The following is a 25,462-nucleotide window of genomic DNA, read 5'->3' as shown; positions in this document are numbered from 1 at the left end:
AAGATACTGGCACCTTAAAAATCCAATTTTCTTTGGTTTCGCTCACATGTAAATGGATTATAACTTGGATTATTGTCAGATTAACTTTAAACATTATTTTAATATCATACAGAAAGAAAAACTCATTCAGCATCTTCTGTCTTAGTTCAAGCTGACTGGGGCCAGTTATAGTTAGATGGTTGGAAAAAAAAAACAACAGTACTTAAATATAACAATGACAACTTGTACAGATAGCAGGACTCGGACAGTCAAATCGGCTCCAAGGCCTTGGAGTTTGATTGGTGTGTGTGTGCGCGTGTGTAATTTTACTACGTTTTTAAAAAAGAATAGCAATTTCACTTTCCTTTTTCTTTATGTCATTTACTGTCTTAAGGTGCATGGGTCCTTGATTCCTTTATTATCTCCTCTATATAATCTTCTACTTCTTAGAAACCTACTTCTTTATTTTCTCCCAATCACAACCTGCCTAGGAAAACTGGTGCATCGCTGGGTTTTTTAATTTGAAAGTCATAATCCAAGAGAAAAAAACTCAACTACATAAATCAGATTTTTTTTAAGTCCCAGTTGTATCCTGGTATGTGATGGGGTGGTGGGTTATAAGATTTATCAACATCACAGTGCATCAAACTTGTTAATAAACTAGCTCTCTGTATAACAAGTAAAAGAAAGATTTTTTTTTTTTTTTTTTTAATGGGAGCACGAAAGGCATGGCATAGCTGGAGTTTAAGGTTCAAGCTTGGTATCCTCTATATAATGTATTATGTTTTTCAAAAACTTTTTATTAGGAAAGCTATACCAGACGCATAATCACTATACAATGATTAAACATTACCTTTACAATTTATAATCACTGAAATTACAGAATAAATATATGCACATTTCTTTTGAATCTTTGTGTGTGAGAGAGAAAACATTAAAAGTGCTTCCTACAAAGCTGTTAGTGATATATACCCAGTTGCTTTTTTATTTTTTAATATTTTATATATATATATATATATATAAGAAAGTGCAGATGTTCTCCAAAAAATCTTGGCATCAGGATGAAGTGTCACAAAGAGGATGCTCATCCCTAGGTGTGCCTCCAGCTGTTAAACCACCAGGCTTCCACTTCAGTAGGATCCAACCTAGAATATGACTTTTCCCACGGTGGTAGGAGAGAGCTGTACACTAGGGGTGAAGGGAAGATGAAGCTATGAAGAGTAGAGGAATGGATCAAACCCAAAATAATTAGATTGGGTTGAAAAGGAATAGGGAACCTGTGTTTGTGTGCGCATGCACGCGCACACGTGTACATTTGTGTGTGTGTGTTCCTACACCAGAAGGAAAAGGCTGCAGGTTTAGGGACCTAACTGTGTGCAGGGATTTGTGATTAGCGTGTAGGTATGTGTGTGACAGAAAAAAGAGTGGGTGAGAACATTCGAGCAAGACCCGCCCCCTCCCTCCCCATCTTGCAGTTTCCAGGCATGCAGCAAACTGCATTGTTAATACATGTACAGAATCTGTGCCATGATGGGAAGAGGAAAGAAAGCCACAAATATCAATTTGTTTTCCCCCCTCCCTGTCAAACAAAACTACAAATTAAAAAATATATATACTGAAAATAAAAAGACACATTGAGTTTTACTTAATTAGGATCAATACAACGATCCCCAATATACCTTATACATGGCACAGTCAAAGTCTCAAGTTTCAGTATAAAAAAATAATGATAACATTTGCTGGCAAAAGTCTGCGAAGGCACTTCATTGATTAATGATCTGAGTATGGCCCTTCCTCCAAATCACATCTGAGAGGGGAGAGCATACATCTGTATTTTCTAGTTATCATGCGGTTTCAGTGCTGTTCAGGGCAGGGAAGTTTGTGAGAATGGAGTTATTGGGACAAGTGTAAAGGGAGCAAGGAATATATTTCTTTTATTTTCCTTTTCTTTTGGAAAAAAAAAAAGCACTAATTTATTTTTCTTTTACTGTTAGAACCTATATGTTGTCTTCTCCAGGACTTCGAGGTAATCCGGCTTGGTTTGAAGTTTGGCCCTTAACTCGAGGTAATCACTTTTTTGGGTTTGGTGGTCTGTGAAGCCCTTTCCAGCCGAGAAGAGAAGGGTTTCTTTGAGCCTGGCGTCCTGCTGTAAGTCTGGGTACTGCATGCCAGGAGGGTGGACGTGCAGTTCCTTTAATTTGGGCACAGTGCCATAGAGACAATCCACGAATCCCACTGTGCAGGGGGCTGGTTGTGGCCTCTCTCGGTCTAGTAGCATACTGCCACCACCACAGCCTCCCCCAGGAGGAAACAGCACCACCCCGCCATTCTTCTCATGGTGGCGGAACCCAGCCAAGTCTCCCCTGGTTCCTGCAACTACCCCTGAAACTCCACCAACTGCTGGATGGTGAGGGTGATGGTGATTCACCGTCACTATGGTGTTGAGCTGGGAGCTGGACACTGCCAGGGCCCACTCCTTTTCTTTTTCCAGCAAGGTCCGGTAGTTGCTGTGGTTCTCCTTGGGTGTCTCAGCAAACTGCTCACTTCCTAGGAGAACCTCACCTATTCCAGGTGGTTGTGTCCCAGAACCCCCTCGTTCTGCGTTCACTGCCTCCTGGACTGATGAAACAGCCGCCTCCTCCTCCTCTCGAGGCTTATAGATGGGGTTGTTGCACATCTGGGTAACTGGGTGGGGGATGTACTCATAAACGTGGCCCACAGGAGGAGCCTTCTCTGGGGAGGAAAGAGTGGGTCTGCCACCACCTCCACTTCCACCTCCACCACCTCCACCGTCCTCAAAAAGCCGGTGGCATTGCATCTGGATGCCAGTAAGGTCCACACCTTCTTGCCTCTTGCTTCTAAAGGGCAGCTTCTTCCGGCGCCGTCGGAGCACATAGGCAAAGAGGCCTGCAGCTACAAAGACTGCAGAAAAAAAAAGAACCAGCAGGCTGAGAATCAACACAGAAAGTGGCACAGGGCCCCCAGGGGGCGAGAACTCATAAGGTGATGCATTCGTTGGCCCCCCAGTAAGGTGAGAATCTCCAGACTGGGCTGGGGATGCTCCAGCTGGTGGGATGTGCAGCATCTCTGGGCAGAGAACTTCCAGCTCAATCGTGCGTACATCACGATGGGTGAGGTTCTCAGGGCTCCTGCAAAGCACATCACCCACTACACTGACTGAACTGATGGTTTCAATCCACTGTTTGAAGGGGACCAGATCACAGGTACAGTCCCAAGGATTCTCATTGAGGTCTATCTGGACAATGGCATTCAAGTGTTCTAGGACACCAGCCACAGGAAGGTAGAGGAAGTAGTTCTTCCTCAGGTTAAGCCGGGCCAGGGATGTGCCTGCAAACGCATCTGTTGGCAGGGTCCTCAGCAAGTTATTGTTGAGGAATAGCAGCTTCAAGTTGGGCATGAGGCTGAAGGCTGCAGGCTGAATTTCTCGGATGACATTGAACTCAAAGTACAAGTAATGCAAACTCTGTAGGCCTCGGAACATGCCTGGTGTCAGCTTCTCGATATCATTGCCATTGAGAAAGAGACTCTTTAGGTTGGGCAGGTTGATGAAGGCTCCATCCTGGACATAAGAAATACGATTGTTCCCCAGATGCAAGAGATCCAGGGAGGAGAAATTCCAAAAATCAGAACGGTATATTTTCTGAATCAGATTGCTACTCAGGTAAAGTTTCTTGGCATTCAGTGGCCTTGGAAGAAGTTCAGAAATGTTATTAAATCCTCGCTCTTTGCAGTTGACAGTCAAGCCAAGGTCGTTGATGTGTAAATTACATGTACACCCAGTAGGACATATAATGGGAATTGGTGGTCTGGTCTGGTAAGGAGCAATAGGAGGTTGATTTGGACCGGGGTACAAAGCTTGGGATGTGGAAGGTGGCCTTGGTGTTCGGGGCTGTTTTGTGGGCTTCGGCTGTTTATTTGAGGACTTATATTCAACAGAAGAAGCAGTAAAATGGACAGAAGACAACATTGAGGAAGGCTTAGTTGGCCATGCGTTCTCCTTGCTTGATGACAAGTGGGGAATCCCCAAACTAGCCTCCACCTCAGAGTCGGACAACAGGGGACAGAGTTCCGTCTTCCTGATTTCTCGCAGGTCCTTTCCATGGAAGTGGAAAGGGGTCTCACAGGTGATGTCTCCCACCAGGGCGGTGTAAGGAATGCGTTCCAGCCAACTCTTCAATTGCACTATCTCACATGTACAGTTCCAGGGATTTTCTTCCAGCTGGAGCTCCATCAGGCTTCTGCCAATGTGGTCTAACATTCCTCGGTAAAAAAGAACCTTTAACCTGTTTCCACGTAGGTCCAAATGGGTTAAGGAGACAGCCTTAAATAAATTGGTTGGAAGCATGGGAATGAGATTATCATTTAAAATCAGAACCCTCAATTTACTTAGGTTCCGAAATGCCCCACTCTCAATACGTTTAATGACATTGTAATCTGCCTGCAGATATTCCAGACTTTCCAAGCCAAGGAAGGTGTCATTTCTGAAGATGTCTAGTTTGTTTTCATGTAGATATAACCTCTTTAAAATCTTAAGACCATTGAAAGCTCCTGATTGAATGTCCTGCAATGCATTGTTCCCAAGGTTAATGGACACAGCGTTGTTCAAATGAAGAAAACTGTTGGTGTACAATTTCCTCATTGAATTCCTTTGCAGATACAGTTTAAAAGGTCTTGACCAGAACTCAGTAATCTGACTAATATTTGTAAATCCTTTACTGTCACAATGTATATGAAAGAGGCTTTCTTTAACTTCACAGTAGCATGGATCAAAACAGGGCTCATCTATTTCCTCTGAGTCCTCTATCAGGGGAATCGGGGTAGTCCATCCTAGAGCAATTGTGCTTAGAAGAATTATCCACAACATCCTCCCTCTGTGAAGCATCTCAGCTATGGAAGGTTTCATCATTCGTAGTTGCTTACAAAACTGCAACAGAAATAAAGATGCAGATTTTTAGCCTTTACTCATATGCACTATTCTAATTTACTCCTACATTTGGAGCTTTTTTATGAGTGAAACAAAGTTTAGCAGTTGTTGAATTGACACTCAAAATGATCTGTCAATATGCTTAATATGTCTTGTATTTAAACTTGGGTGACTCTGAAATATTGTGCCATGCAATGACATTTTTCTGAACCAAGACATACTTGGTAAAGGGCATATCATACGGACACAAGCAGCCTTCATTGCATCTTACGGCAATCAAAGGACTGGTATACAGTGATGTCTTTTAGATATAGGCATATTCAGTAAAATGGCAGTAATTTGGCCATTTCACCTGTTTGTCTGCTAAAACTTACATTGATATCAGAGGAGCCCATTACAGATCTGATTGGAATTCTGGTGGGAATTTTCTTTAACTATAGGTTTCTACTCATAAAAAGACATAGCATACCAAAAAGTTATTAGTTTAGAGTGTAATGAAGTCTGAACCCATTGCTCTATATCAGATGATATATGAGATGCTTGGTATCTCAGGAAAACTTAAGATTTTGCTTAAGAGATGATCACAGTATACTTAATTATAGTGTATGCTCAGTATCACACTATACCTCCACCCTCTTTTTCCCAAGCACAGATTTTTAACATCTCCTTTAATTAAATAATTTTTACATAGGTGTATCATTTGGCTATTTAAACCCTTTGGAAAGATTAGCCTTTCTAAAGAAGGAGCCCATGCAGTTGTTAGAGTTAAAGATAATGATAGCTTAAGGATGCTGAACCTGGGAGTGTCTGTATCAAAACACTTGCAGAGCTTAGTTTGGAATGTGTGTCTGTGCCTTCAAGATCAACTGAGGAACCCTGTAAAAAGCTGGAATGGCAGGTGGCTGGTTAGAAGAGAGTTGGGTAGTTAAAGGCAAGAAAAGGGTGGAAACCTTGATTCTTACCTGCTGATAAATAATCTATCACATGACTTACATTTCAAAGAAAGACATCATTCTTTTCTAATCAGAAGAAACAAATACTGTGCACTATTGTAATAATACAGAACCTTCTTCTATGGCTCTCTTTCCTTGCTTTATATCATCAGTATATGAAAATGAATACATAAGTAAATTATATTAATGCAGTTTTATTAGATTGCCCTTTCTAAGTCACTGAAATATCAATCAAAATTGAATAATTATTTTTAATCAATAAAAATAAACCAGAATTTTTAGCGTATGCTTTCTCTCCTCACGTAAGATATATACATTAAGGAAATATTTTGCCAAGCCTCTGAAAACAATATGATATAATTTATAAGGAAAGTGAAAAGAATAAATCTTCACATTCAACTTGCATATAATGTACACAGCTGTAAGGATAAGAAGACCCATGAGAATGCAAAGAGAAATCCGCCTCGGGCATGCAATACTCAATTTTTAGAAACAATTAAATGAAAAAAAAAGAGAGAGAGAGAGAGACAGAAGGCAGATGAAGCTACATTGCAGTATCAGTTAGTCTTCCCTGCCTCCCTTATAAAATATTAAAATCTACTTAAGTTCTTTCTTCATCATTTTTTAAATGTTTTTCTTGTTTCTGAGCTCCCTGAGATTTAGGTAAGAAAGGCACCAGATGTCTTTGACTTACCTATTTTGCAGGAGATTTTTTTTTTTTTTAAAGTATTGAACATTGGAAGAAAAAAAAAAAAAAAAGCTTGAGTTTAAGGATTCTCTCCCTCTCCCTCCCTTCCTTTTGCTGAAGCTGAAGCAAAGGGGGATAGAGGGGGTGGGTGGGGGAGACGAAGAGAAAAAATAAAAGCAGCAAGCTTGAGACGTGCTGGGAATGCAATGGGCCTTTCAATGGGCTTCTTTAGGATGCAGAACTGCCGCTTGGCACACTCAATAGAGGAGGGAGGAGAAGGGGCTGCAGCAGGCTTCCAGCTTCGCCGCCGCTGCCGCTGCCGCTGCCGCTGCTGTGGCTGCTCTCTCTGGGTACCAGAAGCACATCATTGGGCACTGGGAGGAAGGGCGGGAGGGAGGCAAAGAGGAAGCCAGGCTCAATCCCAGTGCAGAATCTCGGACTTCTCTTGAGCTGGATTTTTTTTTTTTTTTTTTTTTTTTTTAATGTGTGCTGTAACCCTGGATCCGGCTTTCCACGTCACGAAAATGAGCTCCAAGAAGGGAACGCGCTTAGCTTGGGGTCGGGAGCGAGCACTAGGAAGCCCTGACTGTACAGTTTGTGTGTGTGTGTGTGTGTGTGTGTGTGTGTGTGTGTGTTTAAGGGATGAGAAAAGAAGTGAAGGGGTCCAGATAACAAACTGTCAAAATGAGAAACAATGAAGCAGAGGCCAACCTAAGGAAAGCATTCCTTTGGTGGGGAAGGTAGAGGAGGGAGGACTGTGGACATTTTTTCTTTTCTTTTTATTATAATTATTTTTAACTCTCAAGGAAATCATCTCCTGTTTTGCTTCTCTAGTTTCCAAAGCTCCTGTCCCTAGTGCAGACTGGTTGTAAAGTAAGATTATCCTTCAGAATTATCCTTTCCATAGCATAGACACTCCCCTCCAAAGACAGGGATAAAGGGTAATTCAGATCCCCGAAGAAGAGCTGGATCTAGCTGATTCTGCTTAGGAGTCCCGAGTAAGAGCTCAGGCAGCCTGAGTGACTTGGACCGAGTTTCTCCTGCATTTTGCTTCGATCTCTTTGCACCAGGAATCCTTTTGTTGTGCTGCAGCTCAAAGCCTTCGATTTCCCCTGGATTCAACAGCCATGTGTTTGCTTCCACCTTTTTAAAAACAGAGACAGGCCAACGCAGACCACTTGGTAACAATGGCACATTTCACTTTCTTCTACCGGAAAGACCTCATGGGGATAGGGGGCAGCATTTCAGGGTTTGGATTTTTTTCCTCGACCCTCCCCAACCCCGTTTTTTTGGTCCAAATATTTCTCCGTGATATTTGGGGGAATATAGGGGGTGGTGAGGGTGGGGGTGATTGAGCGAAGACGTTGCAGTGAAGAGGGGCCACCAGATCACAGTTCACAGGAACCCTCTAAGAAGGCTCGACTATAGAACTGGCGGTGCTACCGTGCTACCTACTACGAGGATAGGCAGCTTAGCGGGGAAACTGGAGAGAGGCAAGTGTGTAGCAAAGGAGTCTAGTTAGCGGGGACTGTATGGCATAGATTGCCCTTCGCCACCCCCTCCCCGCACGCCACTCCACACTAATCCTGTAACCAACTCCTGGGGAAGGGAGGGACTTTCTGGTCGCTAAGAACTGGACCGAACCTCAACTGCCCAAGGACTCAAAGTTAGCGGATAGAGATGGCTTTCCCTTAAAACACTTTTTACAAAATCAAATTTTAAAGGGGGGGAAAAAAACCCACTTATCAGTTTTGTACCAGAATGGTACATTATATATACAATATATATATCACTTAATGGAACATAAACGTTCCGTAATAGTCAGTCATAGAAGATTTGCATCACATTTTGCATTTTAAATGACCGCACAAGTGTCCTCCGCTCCCGAGTAGCTAAGATTAGAAACAGCAATCACAGTCTTAGTAAGCAGGAAGGCAAGCTTCTCTAACACTCTACACCCTTAATGTTCCAGACCCACCCTATTTCTCAGGTCGCAACTGAGCCGACCATCACGGATAGCCTGAACTCAGAACCTGAACAATCCCGTCTCCTTCACCAACTGCCAAGCTACCCCCTCCCCCGCCACACACACCACCTTTGGTACCCAACGTGCAAAGGCGGCGACTGTTTCACGGATCATATCGGAACCCATGATGCGATGGAATTGATGGGTAACCGGGATGCTTCTCTGAGCTTCCCGTAACGGTAAATGACCATCACTGCAATCGTCCTCTGTTCTCTTCTTAACTACATCCCCTCAAGTTCTTGATCTGATCCATGTCCTAAAGGCTATCTCACCCCTTTTCTTTTCATTTATCTCAGTATAGCGTGTCTAAGTGATAGGAAGAGCTCCAAAAGTTAGGGGATGGAGGGCCCTGAAGCCCCGGTTTCGCCCGCTTCCTGCTGGGAGCGCCCGGCATCATTTGTCCACGGGGAGGACAAGAAGCCCTTTCTCCCCCACAGTGCCCCCTTCCTCTCTCCCCCACCCCTTTGCCCGATCTCCGAGCCCACTAATCTCTCCATATCTAGGATTAAATATTCCAATATGGAAGCAAAGCGATCACCCCCCCCCCCAGAACAAATAATTAAAATGCTGCATCATTCATTTTCTGAAGAGGTTTGAGCCTTGCACAGATCCCAATCTGCTGTCTCCAGGCGAAACGCACAATGGGTATGTTTAGAAATGGAAAATGATTAAAACCTCAAGCCGTTTTCCTTCTTTTACAGAACGAGTGAGCGACCCACTGGGGGAGGAGCCCTTCGCTCCGACACTTGGCCTGTTTGTTGGAGTTACTTACATTTTCCTCCCCTAGAAAAGGGGTCCAAGGGTATGTTAGTCTCCAGTACCATTCCTTCTACCATTGTCCTTAACAACTAAATGAACCGTTCAATAATGCAACAAACGCCTAGCACCTGTGAACGTACAGAAGCGCCAAACTCTGTACGCTCTACAGTGCACATCCTACCAGCGAGAAATCCTGGTTTCAATTAGGCAAAGTAGGAAAGGATGGCGGCGAGTACCTATCGGTGCAGAGCGCTCTAGATCTCCGAGATCTGCTCCGAGGGGCTGCCCAGCGGGAGGTGCAAACTCTCTGGGAGGCTGAATTGTATCCAACATGCCGTAGCCTTGCAGTTTCTCTTCTTCATGCCACCAACTTTCAGTAAGGCCACCAAATCACGCTTGTAATCCTTTTAAGTGTTTCCACCTTTGAGACTTGAAGGGAAATGGTCGCTGCATACCAATGGGAAAGCCAGGCGCTCACCTAGCTTGACGCCGCCAGTGACAGAGAGCTCCGGACCACAGTTCTATATACCTTCGATGGTAGGCAGGCAGAGGTGTCCTAGGACTGGGTTCTTGAAAAATCTCGGTGCTCTGGATTCACTGTCGAGCTTCGCTGTCCTGAGAGTCCTGGCTCCGTCTCTGGGTTTTTGTTTTTTGTTGTTTTGTTTTGTTTTGTTTTTTGGGTTTTTCTCCCCCCCCCCCCCTTCTCTCTCTCTCTTCCTTGCTTCCTGAAAGGTTGTCACTCAGTGCAATCCCTGCCCAAGGCCTCCTTCGATCAGAGGAGATGGGACTAGCCCTTACCATCTCCGGGTTTCTTTGCTCTTGACCCTTTAGGCAGGTGGGAGTGGGGGTGGGTGGTGTGTAGATGAGAGAAGGGGGTGGGGAGGAGAGGGAAGGAGGCAGGAAGGGGGCGACTAGATCCCAGATCCCAGCATTGGCCAGACGGTGAAGCGGGGGGGGGGGGGGGGGGGGGAGGCGGGGGTAGAGAGAAAAAAAGAGGATACAAATACAACAGTATGGCTGTACACACCAAATTCGACTTGGATTTGGGAGATCTCAGGCAAAGCACGAAGGTGAAGAGATCTTGTTGGCAGAGAGTGAGCCCCCAGACAGCTCACCATTCAAGCACCCTCACTTCTCCAGCGCGAGAGGATGGGGGGGGGGGGGGGGAGGGGGACCGCGGAACGTTTCAGGCCAAGGAGACGCTCGCGGCGGCGGCATCTTTTAAGACTGACCTGCTTTAAAAGTGCCACTTTAATGGCCTAGGAAATAACTGAAATCGGATTACACGTTACTTACCAACGTCTGCACCCAAACTGGGAGGTCCAGATCGGGTTTTAGGAGGCAGTATACGAAACGCCGGGCTGGAACCCTAATGCAAATCCATCAGCTGCTGCCCCCAAATCGCGCACGCAGGCAGCGGCTCTCGGGAGCCCCCAGATCAGCCCATCGCCGGAGCCTCCGCCAGCTTGTGCCCCCTCCCCCCTCCCCGCACCCCCAGCCCCTCCTCCGCGCCAACTGTGTAAATCAGCCGCCGCAGTCCTCTCGCCGCGCATCGCAGGCAAATCCCTGCTTAGGAAGCAAGGAAGCAAGTGATCTCTCTCCCTCCCTCTTTCTTTCTCTTTTTCTCTCGCATTCTCTCTCTCTCCTCTCAATCTCTCTCATCTCATTCTGTCGCTCATCTCATCCCCGCCTCCCCCCAACATTGGTCACAATCTGGCAGCTCTACAAAGAGAAGCCCTGTAAAATTGAGTGGCAGGAAGTCAGCGTTCGGTATCTGTGGATTGACTTTAACTTTTATTTGCAAATGAGAGGTGGCCGTTTGGAAAATTACAGGCCAGGCCCGAGGGGTTTGGGCGGGGTCATCAAATTAAGAGCATCTGAGCTGTATTGATGGGCGGTATCCCTAAACGCCTCCTAGAAGCGGTTTTCAAGTGATTTACAGTGCCCCCCCACACACACACACACCCCGCTTCTTGATACATAGGTGACATTTTGGAAGTACACAGATTTCCTCATCTGTTTACACTGCCAAGAGGGAGGAAAATAAAACTAGAGTGAGGAGAGGTGTGAGGGGCATTTGCTGAAGAGATGTTGGATACCATTTCGTGACAAATTAAATGAGGACACTTGAGCAATTATTGCACCTATGTGAAAGAATTATTACAACATTATAGACCTACTGGAGGCGACCATTACCCCCATTGCAGTCATACTAATGCAGTCATTTACTGCTCCATTCAATCTGCAGTGTAAACCAACGCAGTTCTTTTTAATAGATCCCTTTCATTAGCGACTGCGTTGTGGAGAGGGCAATCTTCCACTAACTTCCAAACTGAATAAGAAGTAGTCCCAGGAATCATCTTTGTATCTCTTGCCATTCCTAACTGAAGTGAATGGAATAAATTGTCCAAGGCAAGCAAAGTTGTGTAGCTAGTATAATGTAGACCTAAACTGACCTCAACCCTATTTGCAAAAGCTCTCAAAGGAGCTAACTCAACCCTTACAAAGAATACTTTTTTTATATATGAAATGTTTTGAGAAACAGGCCTGGAGCTATGATTTTAGCCTATATTTAATGGATTTTTCGGTATACTTTGTTACACCATTGTTACTCTACGTTATATACATATTACACCACAAGACTAGTGTCTGTATTACCTTCATTAAAAGAGAGAAGATGGAACTGGTCATTGTGAAAAACAGGGAACTGTGGGATTCCTTTGGATTTTGTATATAGATTAGCCAAATTCCATATGGCAACTTTGTTGGTTGTGCATAAAGTGAATTTAGATTGCTTTTTAAAATAATATTTCAATTTGTTCTTCACAATAGTCTTCTTTAAGATTATTTAGATTAATAGAATATCTACAGGAATCTAGAAAGTGGTGAAACCAATATGATTTCAAAACATAGGCTTTTATTTATTTTTCTTTTCTTTTCTTTTTTAATTTTATTTATTTATTTGACAGAGAGAGAAAGCAAAGGGAACAGCTGGCTCCCTGCTGAGCAAGGAGTCCAATGCAAACTCCATCCCAGGATCCTGGAATCATGACCTGAAGTGGTAGGAGATACTTAGCTGACTGAGCCACCTAGGCATCCCTTATTTTTTTTTTTTAAACATCTTATTTATCTATTTTTAGAGAGAGATGGAGTGTGAGGTTGGTGAGGTGGTGGGGGAGCAGAGGGAGAGAGAGAATCTCAAGCAAAGTCTGTGCAGAGTCAGAAGCAGGGCTCCATCTCACAACCCTGAGATCATGACCCCTGCCAAAATAAAAAATCAGTTGCTTAACCTACTGAGCCACCCAGGCACCCCCCTATACTTTAAATATTGTTTTCCAGATCTGGCACACATTTCAAACCTTCCTCAGTATTTTCTCAGATAATAAATGCTTCTATGTGAAGCATAAGTGGAGATATGGATAAGGAGAGAATGTTTGTCTTGGGTTTTTCACTTACAAGTTCTCCAAATTGAGTTTAAAAAGATAAATTCAAGAAAGTTTGTGGAAAAGGTCCATCCCTATAACAAATCAGTCTGATTTAGGAGAGCCTGAGCTACATCAGTAGGCTGATGAGTCATAGAGATGTTTCTGGCCTTTTCAGGTGGTTGCTCAATTCGAGGAGAATCACTCCTGAGTATACCATATTCTACGTGGGCAAGTGTGAAATCACACACATGCCCCTGAGCCTCAAGGCTGGAGGATATTAGAGTAACCCTGGAAGAAATCAGGCAACGTCATTCTTAAAATAGCTGAATCTCTTTAACCTTTTGGAGGTTTTTTCATTTTATTTGATTTTCAAGGTTATTTCTTGATAAGAGAACTCTGAATGTGTTAATATATTTACTCTGAGCAGATTTTGTTATAGACTAATGGTCTGGGGAGCTACAGAAGATTGAACAGCTGACATAAATATTTCAGGTCAGACAAAAATGCTGTGGGGTAAGCGTGGCGAACCTTTGAGCTATTCTTTGTTATGACTTTTTAGTGCATTCCACAGAAGTATTTATGTACATACCCATAGTTTTATTTTAATCAAATAATTTATATTTCAAAAAGAAAGAGCTGTCATTAAAGAACTGTGTTTTTTATTGATGATACATAATGGATAAAAGGAAAACATAGAAATAACATACACAATGTAAAATATGTTTATATTGCTGATATATATCATATCTATCTATCTATATGTATATAAATTTGGTTCCAAGGACAGCAGTATTTTTCAATTTCCTTTTAATTTTTCTGTTGTTTTCAGAGATAGAGAGAGATAGTAGTATTAAAGTGAAAAAAAAGTAGACATATTTTTCTTATCTAGCATATATTTTACTCACTCTGATTTAAATAAAATAAATATATCTTTGAAAGATGTAATTCTAAATAAGGCAGTACTAGAGAGTTTGTTTTATAATGGAGCATTCATCCAAGAAAACTCTAAACTCTGCAGTAATTTTTGATTACATGCAGCATATCTAAGTCAACTATATATTGCATTCATCTGCTTTTACACAGGCATTCATGAAGCCTCTCTCTCTATCTCTCTCGTTTTTTTGTGGGTTTTTTTTTTTTTTTTTTTGGCACACACTATTCCAAATAATTTTCAGGGTGACAAACTACATGCTTGATAATTTCAAAAAGCTAATCATATCTTCATTTAGGCAACTTTTGATACCACCTTTGAAACAATTGAAAATGTAGTTACTTACACAATATAATTTTGTAAATGAAAATTTTGTGTACCAAACATTAAGCTAAACAAAAACATGATAAAACAGAAATTAAGTGTTAGCATATATTGAAAGAATTCAAAAGATTGAACAATTCAGACTGAAGGTTACATACTTACATAAGTGTTTATTTGTGTATATCTTCCTATAACTCCATAGAAGAAAGATGTTTGAAAGGTTTTTATTTGTAGAAGCTCATGTTTGTAGAAGTACATGTTTGTAGAAGTTCCAAAGCCATTGGTAACTATGTTTTTTCAAAAGCATCTTGTAAAACATAGAGAATCAACATATTTATAAGTGATACCTGCATTACAACTATTCAATTAGACATTGATCTTTTCCATTTTGTTTTACTAAAATATTTAGAAGCACTTTGTAAGCTTCCACCTAATGAGGACTTAGGTTATCTTTGAAGTAAACATGTATTTTAATCTCAAAGATTAAGTGAACTATTTTAGAACTCTCAGAATTTATCTAGTATGAACAAAGTTTCCAAATTTTAATTTGTAGTTTGGATTAAGCCTAGAAGTTATTGTTTCCTTTATAAGAGATTTTCTAAAATTATTTGAAATTAATAGATTGTAGATATTAAGACTAAAACTACTGAGAAAGGGGCACCTGGATGGCTCAGTAGGTTAAAGCCTCTGCCTTCGGCTCAGGTCACGGTCTCAGGGTTCTGGGATCTAGCCCCACATCGGACTCCCTGCTCAGTGGGGAGCCTGATTCCCCTTCTCTCCCTGCCTGCCTCTCTGATGACTTGTAATCTCTATCAAATAAATAAATAAAATCTTAAAAAAAATACTGAGGAAAAAATCTTCAAAGATCAAGATAAGGGGAAATTAATAAATTTATTTGTTGAAATAAATTAAACTGTTGAATAATACATCAGAAAATGAATAGATATTATATGTAGTGGAAAGAGGTAAATCACATAAGTTTTAGCAGTGAAGGAAATTTTTCTTTTTTAATATATGATAAAGAGAATTAGAATGATTTTATAACATCATAGAATCTCAGAATTAAGAGGAACATGAAAGGTTATCAAGTCCAACCAATTATGATATATCCAAATCCCTGTTTTACTATCCTTTGCCAAATTGTTATATAGACAATGGCTTAATATTGCCTGTGATGTGGAGCTTGGTGCATTTCAGGGCAGCTGATTTTGTTTTGGGACAAATCTAATTGGTAGAACAAATTTCAAGCAAACTTAAACAAATGTTTTATTTCCCGGTAAGTAGTCTTAGTTACTCCCTTGAGGATATGTTTAAAATTCTAAGGTAATGAACTTTCTACTTATTTGAGTTAGGTTTATATTCATGCAGAGAAACTCACCTGTTGGGTAGAAATGTAGAACTAATCTTCAAGAGATGAACAAGGGCTAGAGAAAGAGTCACTTAATTAGAAGGTAATTGAAACTATAGAATTTGTGGTAACTGCTAAAGTGACAAAATGTTAAAGGGCATGATAATGCTTAAAATATTTTAACTAGGTTTCATGGTAATCCTCTTGGAACCATATTTGATTTTCTGTATGTGTCCTCTTAGTCTACTAATTTAAAATTTACTACAGCATTATAGAGGAATAGTATCGGCATCAACTAATAAGGCCAGCAAGCCTAATTAAGTCAAAGGCCAGCAAGCCGTATAAGTCAAATCAAATTTCCTCTGGTCTTTGAATTTTTCAAAACTATTTGAGAACATGAATATGAAATAACTTTTTAAATGAGGCTGATTTCAGTATAAAGCCTGATGAAAAATTTGTTTCTACCAACTATGGGACAAGATAAAAGGCTTTATATGATTGTGTGCTGGAAACCACAGATAATGGAAATATTATGTACAACTTTGAATTTTAAGAATAGAGCAAAAGTGTTATGAAACACTGAATATATATCTGAATGTTAACAATTCTTAAAGTGACTTAAATCCAAAAAAATAAAGTTTCTCTGGATTTGGCTGCCTCCCCTGTATCACTCTGCTGAGTTACTTAGGCATTTAGCTCCTTTTAGCATTTATGTTCTATCTAAATCTCCTTTCACATTTCTATGTTGTTAATTAATGTTTAGTGGTTCCCTTATCTGTAACTTTGTCTTTTGCGTATTAAAATCGTGTGTGTGTGCGCACACGTGTGTTTTTTTTACATTTAGGCATTTAAAGGCAAATATATGTTTCTATGGATGCTAATTTCTTTCCATTCATAGCCAATAAAATATTCTTCTTTAACAAATGAATGGTCTGAATTTTATTTTCTTTAACAGTAGTGTTTTTCAGAATTTTGTGAATGGGAAATGTTTATCACAAATTTTATTTTTAACAAATAGTTTAAATAAAAAGAATAAAATAATTTAATAAACCTATGTGGCACAATTAAGACACCATTCATCCACCATTTTTTAACAATGGCAAAATTATAAAATACTGTAGAACCTACAATGTTATTAATTTATCTATTCAAAAAAATATAAATTATCTTATAGAAATGTGACCAAAAATATAAATTAAAGACAAAGAATATTTGACTATTTGGGGTTGTATTTCAATGTATTTTAATGACCTTAAAATTTTAAAGGGATAGGCTGACCTAAAACTAGTTTGTTTGTTGTTTTTAATTTCTTGTACTCGTTAGATTTATTCATTGAAAGGGTAGTAGCAAAATGTCTCATGTTGTTAAAACAGTGAGGGAGTGTTTGCTAATTTCCCTTCCCTGCCCATTTTGGAAGACTTTATGGTTGATTTTGTAATATTTCACTGGAAATGCCATAAAAATGTAGCCAAAAAGTATTTACACATATAAAAATTATACATACGCATGCATATCTCTGTATGTGTGCGAGTTGGGAAGATAGAAAATTAAAAATTAATGGATTCTTTATAAACTCTTTTGAATTGTTTTGTCTAAAATTGTTTTGTCTGGGGCACCTGGGTGGCTCAGTGGGTTAAGCCGCTGCCTTCGGCTCAGGTTACCATCTCAGAGTCCTGGGATCGAGTCTTGCATTGGGCTCTCTGCTCAGCAGGGAGCCTGCTTCCTCCTCTCTGCCTGCCTCTCTGCCTGCTTGTGATCTCTCTCTGTCAAATAAATAAATAAAATCTTTAAATAAATAAATAAATAAATAAAGTTGTTTTGTCTCAGGGTGCCTGGGTGGCTCAGTGGGTTAAGCCTCTGCTTTTGGCTCAGGTCATGGTCTCAGGTCTTAGATTTAGCCCTGCATCAGGCTCTTTGTTCAGAGGGTAGCCTGCTTTCCCCTCTCTCTCTATGCCTGTCTCTCTGCCTACTTGTGATCTCTGTCTGTCAAATAAATAAATAAAATCTTTTAAATAAATAAATAAATAAAATCGTTTTGTCTCTAAAAGGGGAAGCATACTTAGTTTCAAAGACTCATAGAATAGCAAAATAGTTATCCATAAGATACAAAAATTGAATTATATTTACTTAATTTATATTGGATGAGAATATCCATTAAGTTAGAGACTCTTGAAACATTTATGTCACAGAGCATCAGAAGGATAATCTTTGGGAACTGACTTTTTTGTATGGGTTTAAGCCAGTGTCCTGGAAAAATAATTCTGTTCAACAATTTAACAGCCTGACATCAACTCCCCAATGTGCAAGCACTTTCTACGATTTATAAAAAAGGTAACATGTTTTTAAAATTCTACTACCTTTTAGCTCTTATGCCAAAATATATAAAAAGCCAACATACCCAAGACTTGAATATATTTAACATTCATTAGAGTCTTTGGCAATCTGGTTTAAGGAAAGGGGGGTGGGTTGTTTAAAAAAAAAAAAAGGAAAAGAAAAGAGTTTGCAGTGTTATCTCATGGAAATTCAAGGACTGAAACAAGTACAGCCAGACCTCATGGGGAACATAATCGGAAATTAGGCCACATTTTGTATCTCTCAGGGTCCACATTGTCTCCCTGTCACCTCCCTCACTTCCCATCTGCTCTCTACAGCAGCAAGAATGATTCTTAAAAATGTAAGGCTGGTATTATCTTTTAGTAACCCTCTAGTGGCTTCCCATCTTTCTGGGTAAAAGCTAGTATTCTGTCTGACCCTGTGTAATCTTGCTGCTTGCTCCATAGCTGCCTTCACACCCTATGGCTTGCTTTCTTGCTCCCACTCTATAGCAACCATATCCCCCCCTCTTGCTATTTCCTTGACTCACCAAGCACACACCTATTTCAGAGCCTTTTCATCTACTGTGCACTCTGTCCAGTGTACCCTTTCCACAGTTAGAGCAGGGCTGACTGGCATCTTCACTGCATAATCAAGTATGCGTCCCTGACCTTGCTACCCCAAGCAGCAGTTCCCCCGTTACTTTTAAACTTCATGGCCTGCTTTATTTTTATTCCCAGGGTTTCTCTCCTAATGAAATATAATTTATATGCTTAGGCACTTTTACCATCTATCTCGCACTACAGGAATAAGTTTCATAAGAACAAGCACTTTGTTTTATTCATTGCAGTATTCCTGGCACCTAGAACAGTGGCCCGTACATAATAGGAACTCCATACAAATGTATTAGAGGAATTGAATGAATGAATGTTCTCTCTAATCTCTACTTCTTTTTGAGTCTGCACCATTTTTTCCCCTTGTGCTAAGCTGCTTTCTCTGCACCGGCTAGCTCTCAGCTCATAATTGCTACATAGTCTTTCAGCTGCAGTATTCTCCACCAACTGGCAAGTTCTCTCTTTCACTTGAATTCAAATTCCTGAAAATATAAATGGACAGGCTTATTTTTTTTTTTCCAGTAAGGCCACATAGACCGTAAGTTTCTGGCCAGTCTCTGGATGTATTCTTTTGGGTCAGGTATATATTCATGGTCTAATAAGGCTGAGCCAGTTCACAGCATGGATGATTAGGTGTGAGGAGCTGTGGACAGGCAGCCAGGCAACACAAACACGTCTGGTACACAAAGCCACTGCCTCCATATGGGCACCTGTGCTGTCCTTTGTCCCAACTCCTGCTCATGAGTCTGAGTCTGACATTACTCCTCAGTTCAGGGCATCAAACTTCTGCCTCCGTGTCCTTCCTGACGCAATGACTTTGTTTTTGTTTGTTTGTTTGTTACATATCTTTGTTAGATAGAACTATGCATCTACAAAACGTCTATAATATATCCATATCTCTTTTTTGATCCTAAAGGCAACAAAATTCCCTGGCACTCTTATTCACCCCAGGCTGTTCCATGAATTTGAACTAAAGCTTTTGAATGGTAAGCAAGAAATCCCATGTGGCTGTTAGAGATCCTATTGTGGACACACCCTAAGGTGACCCCCAGTGTGTCCCATCCTTGAATAATCTCATTTTCATAGTTCAGTGTGGATGGAAGCTGTGACTTCTTTATCCACTAGAAAGTGGCAAAGGTTAAAGGATTTTTGAATCCCAAATCGGTGCAATTAGAATCCCAAATCGGTGATTTTGAGTTAATTGGAAGGGAGATTATTCTGATCAGCTTGACTTAATCAGGTGAATGTCCTTAAAAGAGAGATAGTACCCTCCCTAAAATGAAGACACATTCTCTTACCGATCTTTAAGAATCCAAAGAAATGAATTCTTCCTACAACCTGGTTAAATTTGGAAACACATTCTTCCCCAACCAAGTCTCCAGATAAGAACACAGACCAGTGGTTTTGGGATGCACATGCTGCTAGCTGGACTGCACCTTCTGGGCAGCCAAGCAGGCTTAGCTCTTGTCTGGGCCACTGCCATTAATCTGTAGCATGGGTGGTGACAAGAGCAGGAGGGTGCCAGCAATAAAGCAGGGAATAGATGCTTGGTGAGGCCTCAGTTTCAGCAGCGCTTTCTCAGACATGGCCCCAATCAAGTTGGGGATGCCATCGCTTCACTGGTGGCTATTGAAGGGGAGCCTGGGAACAAGGTGAACCTGGCAGAGCTGTTCAAAGGCACAGAGTGCTGTTTGGAAAGCCCAGGGTCTTTAGTCCAGGCTGTTCCAAGACCCACTTGTCAGGGTTTGTGGAGCAGGCTGAGGCTCTGAGGGCCAAGGGGGTTCAGGTGGTAGTATGTCTGAGTATTGATGATGCTTTTGTGACTAAACTGTGGGAACCAGTTCACAATTCAGGAGGCAAGGTTATCCTCTTGGCTGACTCTACTGGGACCTTTGGGAAGGAAACTGATTTGTTACTAGATGATTCATTGGTGGTGTCTTTGGAAATCGCCAGCTCAAAAGGTTCTCCATAGTGGTAGAGGATGGCATAGTGAAGTCTCTGAATGTGGAGAGGGTATAGGTCTCACCTGAAGCCTGGCTCCCAACATCATGCTGCAGCTCTGAGGCCCGGGGCCCAGACATACTACTTCCACCCTTTTCTATTTCACCTGCCCAAACCTGGATGGGGGGCCCCAGGCCAACTTCAACAGGAGCCACCCAATGGGAACCTTGACCAAATTTCTGCAAGAAATATTTCTGGTTTACATTTTTAAAAAAGAAAAAAATAAATAAAAAAGGAAAGAAAGAGAGAGAGAGAAAGAAAGAAAGGAAGGAAAAAGATCACAGCCCAATTGTTACCTAGATTGTAGACTTGTGAGACTGAGCTTACCTAAGCTATGCCTGAACTGCTGACCTATAGGAAGTGTGAGATAGTAAATATGCTTTGTTTACTCCACTAAGATAGTGGTAATTTGTTAACTAGCAATAGAACGCAAACATAAATCCTTGATCCTAGTTTACAGTAACAGAAAAGTACTTAGAATCTCCATGTTATTTTAGTTCCTTAAGACTCATGTGGGATTTTTTTGCTTTCTTTGAGTTTTATATGTTAAATTGTGGGATAGAAAGAATTTACTTTACTTTCTTATTTACTTCCAAGTATACTTTTTGGGGGGATTTACTCTAAAAAAATATTTTTTTTCTCTTGTCTCTGTGTCTTAAGCCTGACTTTAAACCTTCTTTCAGAGGACAACATCTGGCCATCATGCTTTTCCTCCTGCCCTAGCCACATCATCTCTTTTGCATGTAGCATCAACCCCTGTCATTTTCAGCTTTTTATTCTGATGGAGTGTAGACACAGTCTCTTTGGCTGTGAAATTTACTCTATACCTCTCATTTAAAGTCTCACTTTCTTTTCTTGTTTTTGCATGCAAATAGTTATTTTATTTTTTATTAAAATCATTCTATAAATTCTGGAGAGTTTTTACTTAAAGAATGATTTTGTAAGGTCAAAACATTTATGGTGGGAAAAACTATCCCCTGATTTGTCTGTTTGTTACATCTAAATGCTCATGTGCCACATTTTACTTTGTAAAAGTTGGACATATCTGTGTTTGGTCAGTCAGCGTTTAATACCTTATTATTTGTAAATTCTCAAATGCTATTTATTCTGCTTGTAATCTCAAACTGTATATTTGAATATGTTGTCTTTCTAAAATGTTCTATAAACCATAACCACTGTGCAGCATATAAGTCATATAATTTAAGTCAGTTAACTAATATACTTTCATATTTCGGAGTGCTAGGAGTTGAAGGTATAGAGACATAGACATAAAAAATTAACATTCTTTTTAATCCATTCACCACATAATTTTTAGAGACTTTACAAGCTCACAAAAATTATAGTTTGAATTTTCTATTTAAAGAAAAATCTTAATTTTTTTTAGAAAATATTTAATGGTATATGTTTGAAAAGTTAATATATTTACTTATCAAACACATGAAAATAAACAACTGAGATGAAATATTGATGGAATTTTTTTTTCTATGTTTATCCTGCCAGATTCTCAAACACTGATTTGAAATTAAAGTGATTAAGAATTTTTGTTTCCCAAAAGGGCCCCTACTTAGAATATAATCAAGCTCTGGTCCATGGTTGCCTGGAAAAATAAACAATTACTATGGATGGGTCCCTTATTAAATAGTGTCAAATTCAAGTTTTAATTTTAATGGACAGATGAAATTCCAAATCTTTCTGCATGGTGGAAGATAGCAATCACGTTCATTTTGATCTGTAGGGAATAACGAAACATTCAGTAATCACATTTCTAAATGCATATCACAGTAGATAAGCCTTTAAGTGCTCTTTTCAATTAATTAATTAAGCTTATATCTCATTCAGGTATACAAATTATCCTCTTTAAGGGAAAGAAGCTTAGGGAGATATTTAGAAGGAAATTAATTCAAGGAGCTTTTGTTGAAATATTTAAGTCCTATAAACAACTTATCAAATGAACTATAACCGAAGCTATTTTTCTTGTTATCATACTCAAGTCAGTGTAACGCACTGATAAGGAACACACTACACATTTCCAGAGGTACGGTTTGTAATTCTTTAAAGTAGCAGAGCATGTTTAACACACTTGCATTGTGTTAGTTCAGAGGCATAGATTTCTCTTTCGGAATGCTGCCTTTTTATTATATATCAAAATCCCAGAAATTCCTGATAGTATCCAGTGTTAATTATTTTCCTCTGAGATGAGTCAAAAAACAAGAATAATTTGCCATCTCTTGTTATTCATCTGTCAATGAGATCACAGTTTTTACTTTATTGTGAAGTATGAAAGAAATAGAGCATTCCTCGGCAATAAAATGAGGCTTTCTTGCATATTTCTCTTTAAAAATATATATGCATAGGAAAATGTAAATAAAACAGTGTGCTTATTTAACAAAGAATTTGCTGACATTCTTGTTCCACCTACTTGTTCTAAGTTTGCTGCAGCTGCCTCGAGGCGCCTCCAGATGGCGCCCTAGCGCCCGTTCTCTCCGCCCAGCGGCCGACCGGTTGCCTGCTGGTGGGGAGAATGAGCTTGGAGCAGCGGGGCTTAACCCAGCGAGGCTCAGAGGTGGGTTGCTGAAGGACTCGGGGAGGCAGCTGCAACAGGGCATCACTCACTGTCCAAGTATTTCCATTTCTGAGCGCAAAAGGAAGAACTTAAGCGGGCGGCAGTTGGAGTGTAAATTGCTTTGTAGTATTTAAAAGCAGCACGGATCGTGGGCAGCTGAGCTGGTACGTGCGAGAGAAACTACTGAATTGGAATTGTGCTGGGTAGGAACCCGTCTCATCATTCTTTGTGTACCAAACGTTCTGTGTCCTGAATTGTGCCTATGTGTATACACTCATTTCATTTTCACTTGGATCATGGGGGTTTGAGGTCACAATCTTTCATTTTCCAACATGATGTAATAAAAGCTTTGCAGAACCTTGTCTATTGACAGAAATATGATCAGACTAATGGTGTAAAGAAACACATGATAATAGCACCAAAAATACTTTTATGTTTCTTTGTTAGAGGAGAAAAAAAGAAGAAAGTAAACCTAAACCATTTTACTATGTGGTTTTACCAGATATGACTTTAAAAAGACAATAGAAAACAATATATGTTTAACTACAGTGGACTAGATATTAAATCACTTTTACCTACCTGTAAGTATAGACATAAACGTACCTGTAAAATATAAATGATTTTCATATCTGTGTACTAGAAAAAAATATTGTGTAGCTACAAAAATCGTAATGATGAAAAATACATATCTTGTGTGTGTACATTTTGTATGATCTAATATGCAATGTGAACATGTGTTATGTATGTGTTGACAGTAACATATATATGTCACCTACATGCAGAATTATTGCACAGTTATAGAAATGCCTGTGTTGCATATGGGTGGACTTTCACATCTTCACACACAATAGTTCTATCTAGATTATTAAGTGTGAAGATCATCTATTGTTAAAAAAAAATCTGAATTTAAAGAATGTTTAATTCTTTGAATTGTTTCAATGTTACCTTTTAAATTCCCCAAGTTTCATTCAGTTGTGGGCTTAGTTTGTGCTTTTAAAATCTGAGGGAAGTTTGATTCTAATATTTGAACATAAAATTATGGCTATAGTGATTATGTGGAAATAGAATTCATAGATATATAAATCTAGATCCCCTGGATTTGAGGTTACTATTGCTGGAATGCACAAGAGCTCTGAAAACAAGGGAGTTCTAACTGGGAGCTTGTATTAGAAACTAGTCAGTCGACTGAGAGACCCAAAAGTTCAGAACTACATTGGAAATTACAGAGGTTGGGGCTTTACTAATAGTATTATTACTCTAAACTAATGTCAAGCTACTTATAAACTTGTATGTATTCCTTTGTGGCAGATTTATACAGGAATCAGGTACTGAATTTTATGTTCTGCCATTGCACACAGCAAATATAACACAATTCGACTTAAGAAATATGAACTGAGACCTTAATGTTTAAGATAGTATGCCAAATAAATCCTGAGATACCAAGAAAAGTTAGAAACAGTCCCTGCCCTCAAAAAGTTGCCAGTCAAATGACTAGGATGGGCATTTTTATTAACATGAGTATATAGTAAAATACAAATCAAAATAAATGATATTAGAGAGGTGTAAGACAAAGGTTAGCATTTAAGTGGAGGGAGAAATCTGACTTAGGGATTTTATATTACAAGGTACTCCTCTCAAGGGATGGGTGGAAAGATGAATTTTGGTGAGTGAAGATAACGTTCAGTCAGGAATTTAGTGTGTGTTGGGAGTCAGTAGGAAATAATATTATTCAGGTGTGTGTGTGTGGTGGCATGGAGGGGGCCGTATTAGAGATGGCCTTGAACATCAGGCTCAAGATTTTGGCTTTTCACCATTATGTCATACCCAGTGCCACTAACAATATAGGCATTAAGTACTCTTTTAGAAATATTGAGTGTGGTACATAATAACAAGAGCCAGTATGAGGCTTTACAATAACTTTATGATCTCCTTATTGAACATCTACCATATTAAAATATAAGTTCTAAGACATGAAAATCTTTTTTTTTATTTTTATATCCACAGGACCTAGAAATTTCTTGGAAAGTGTTTATCTACTGTATGAATGAATGAATGAATGGTAAAATGGGGATAAGACCAGGATTCTATATTATTTACACTTAGTTTTCCTACTACTTATCAATGATTAACATCCTCAAAATTTACCAGTTCTTGGGTTCTTGCCGATTCCCCTTATGGCTCAGGTAACGGAAAGCAAGTTCCCTAGAATAACTACTACTGATATTTAATTTTACTCTGTTTTTAACCTCTTACATGAATAGTCATCTCTTCACATTTTTAAAGGGATAACTAGGATAATTATAAACTGTGTAAGTATTCAGGGAGAATTCACCAGCTTGTTTTTGTATCTCTACAGTAGAAATATAGTGGGTATACAACACATATTAAGCAAATAAATTCAGGGAAACAATTGATGAGTTTGAGGAATGTCTTTGCACCCTGTAGTATGTATTTACCTTCATATATGAATGCCTCCAGTATTTGGTAGTCTGCAACTTAATACAGGTCAAACTCTCTAGAGCCTCTTTATGTTTTTGCGGGGTACAAAATTATCACTTAGAAGATTATTAGCTCTTTGCTCCCATAATTTTAG

At 39.8% G+C, this 25,462-nt stretch overlaps 1 protein-coding gene and 1 pseudogene across 2 annotated transcripts; one reads left to right on the top strand and one right to left on the bottom strand.

Moving 5' to 3' along the window:
- Window positions 1-999: 999 nt before the first annotated feature.
- On the bottom strand, window positions 1,000-10,814 carry SLITRK3 (SLIT and NTRK like family member 3). 2 transcript variants are annotated; one of them, XM_059391614.1, is made up of 2 exons: window positions 10,647-10,814; window positions 1,000-4,924 (listed from the first exon to the last, which is right to left on the bottom strand). In XM_059391614.1, exon 2 carries the CDS (start codon window positions 4,904-4,906, stop codon window positions 1,970-1,972), a length of 2,937 nt encoding a protein of 978 aa, XP_059247597.1. In that variant the 5' UTR covers window positions 4,907-4,924; window positions 10,647-10,814; the 3' UTR covers window positions 1,000-1,969. The 2 variants fall into 2 exon arrangements, with proteins under 2 accessions (XP_059247597.1, XP_059247598.1); XM_059391615.1 differs by lacking the exon at window positions 10,647-10,814 and adding an exon at window positions 9,587-10,252.
- On the top strand, window positions 8,724-20,453 carry LOC132010527 (peroxiredoxin-5, mitochondrial-like; annotated as a pseudogene).
- The last annotated feature ends 5,009 nt before the right edge of the window (window positions 20,454-25,462 follow it).

The sequence above is a fragment of the Mustela nigripes genome, chromosome 2 (assembly GCF_022355385.1).
Source record: "Mustela nigripes isolate SB6536 chromosome 2, MUSNIG.SB6536, whole genome shotgun sequence".
NCBI lineage: Eukaryota > Metazoa > Chordata > Mammalia > Carnivora > Mustelidae > Mustela > Mustela nigripes.
The sequence above is the reverse complement of the archived record's forward strand: the minus strand, read 5'-3'. Positions and strand labels throughout refer to the sequence as shown.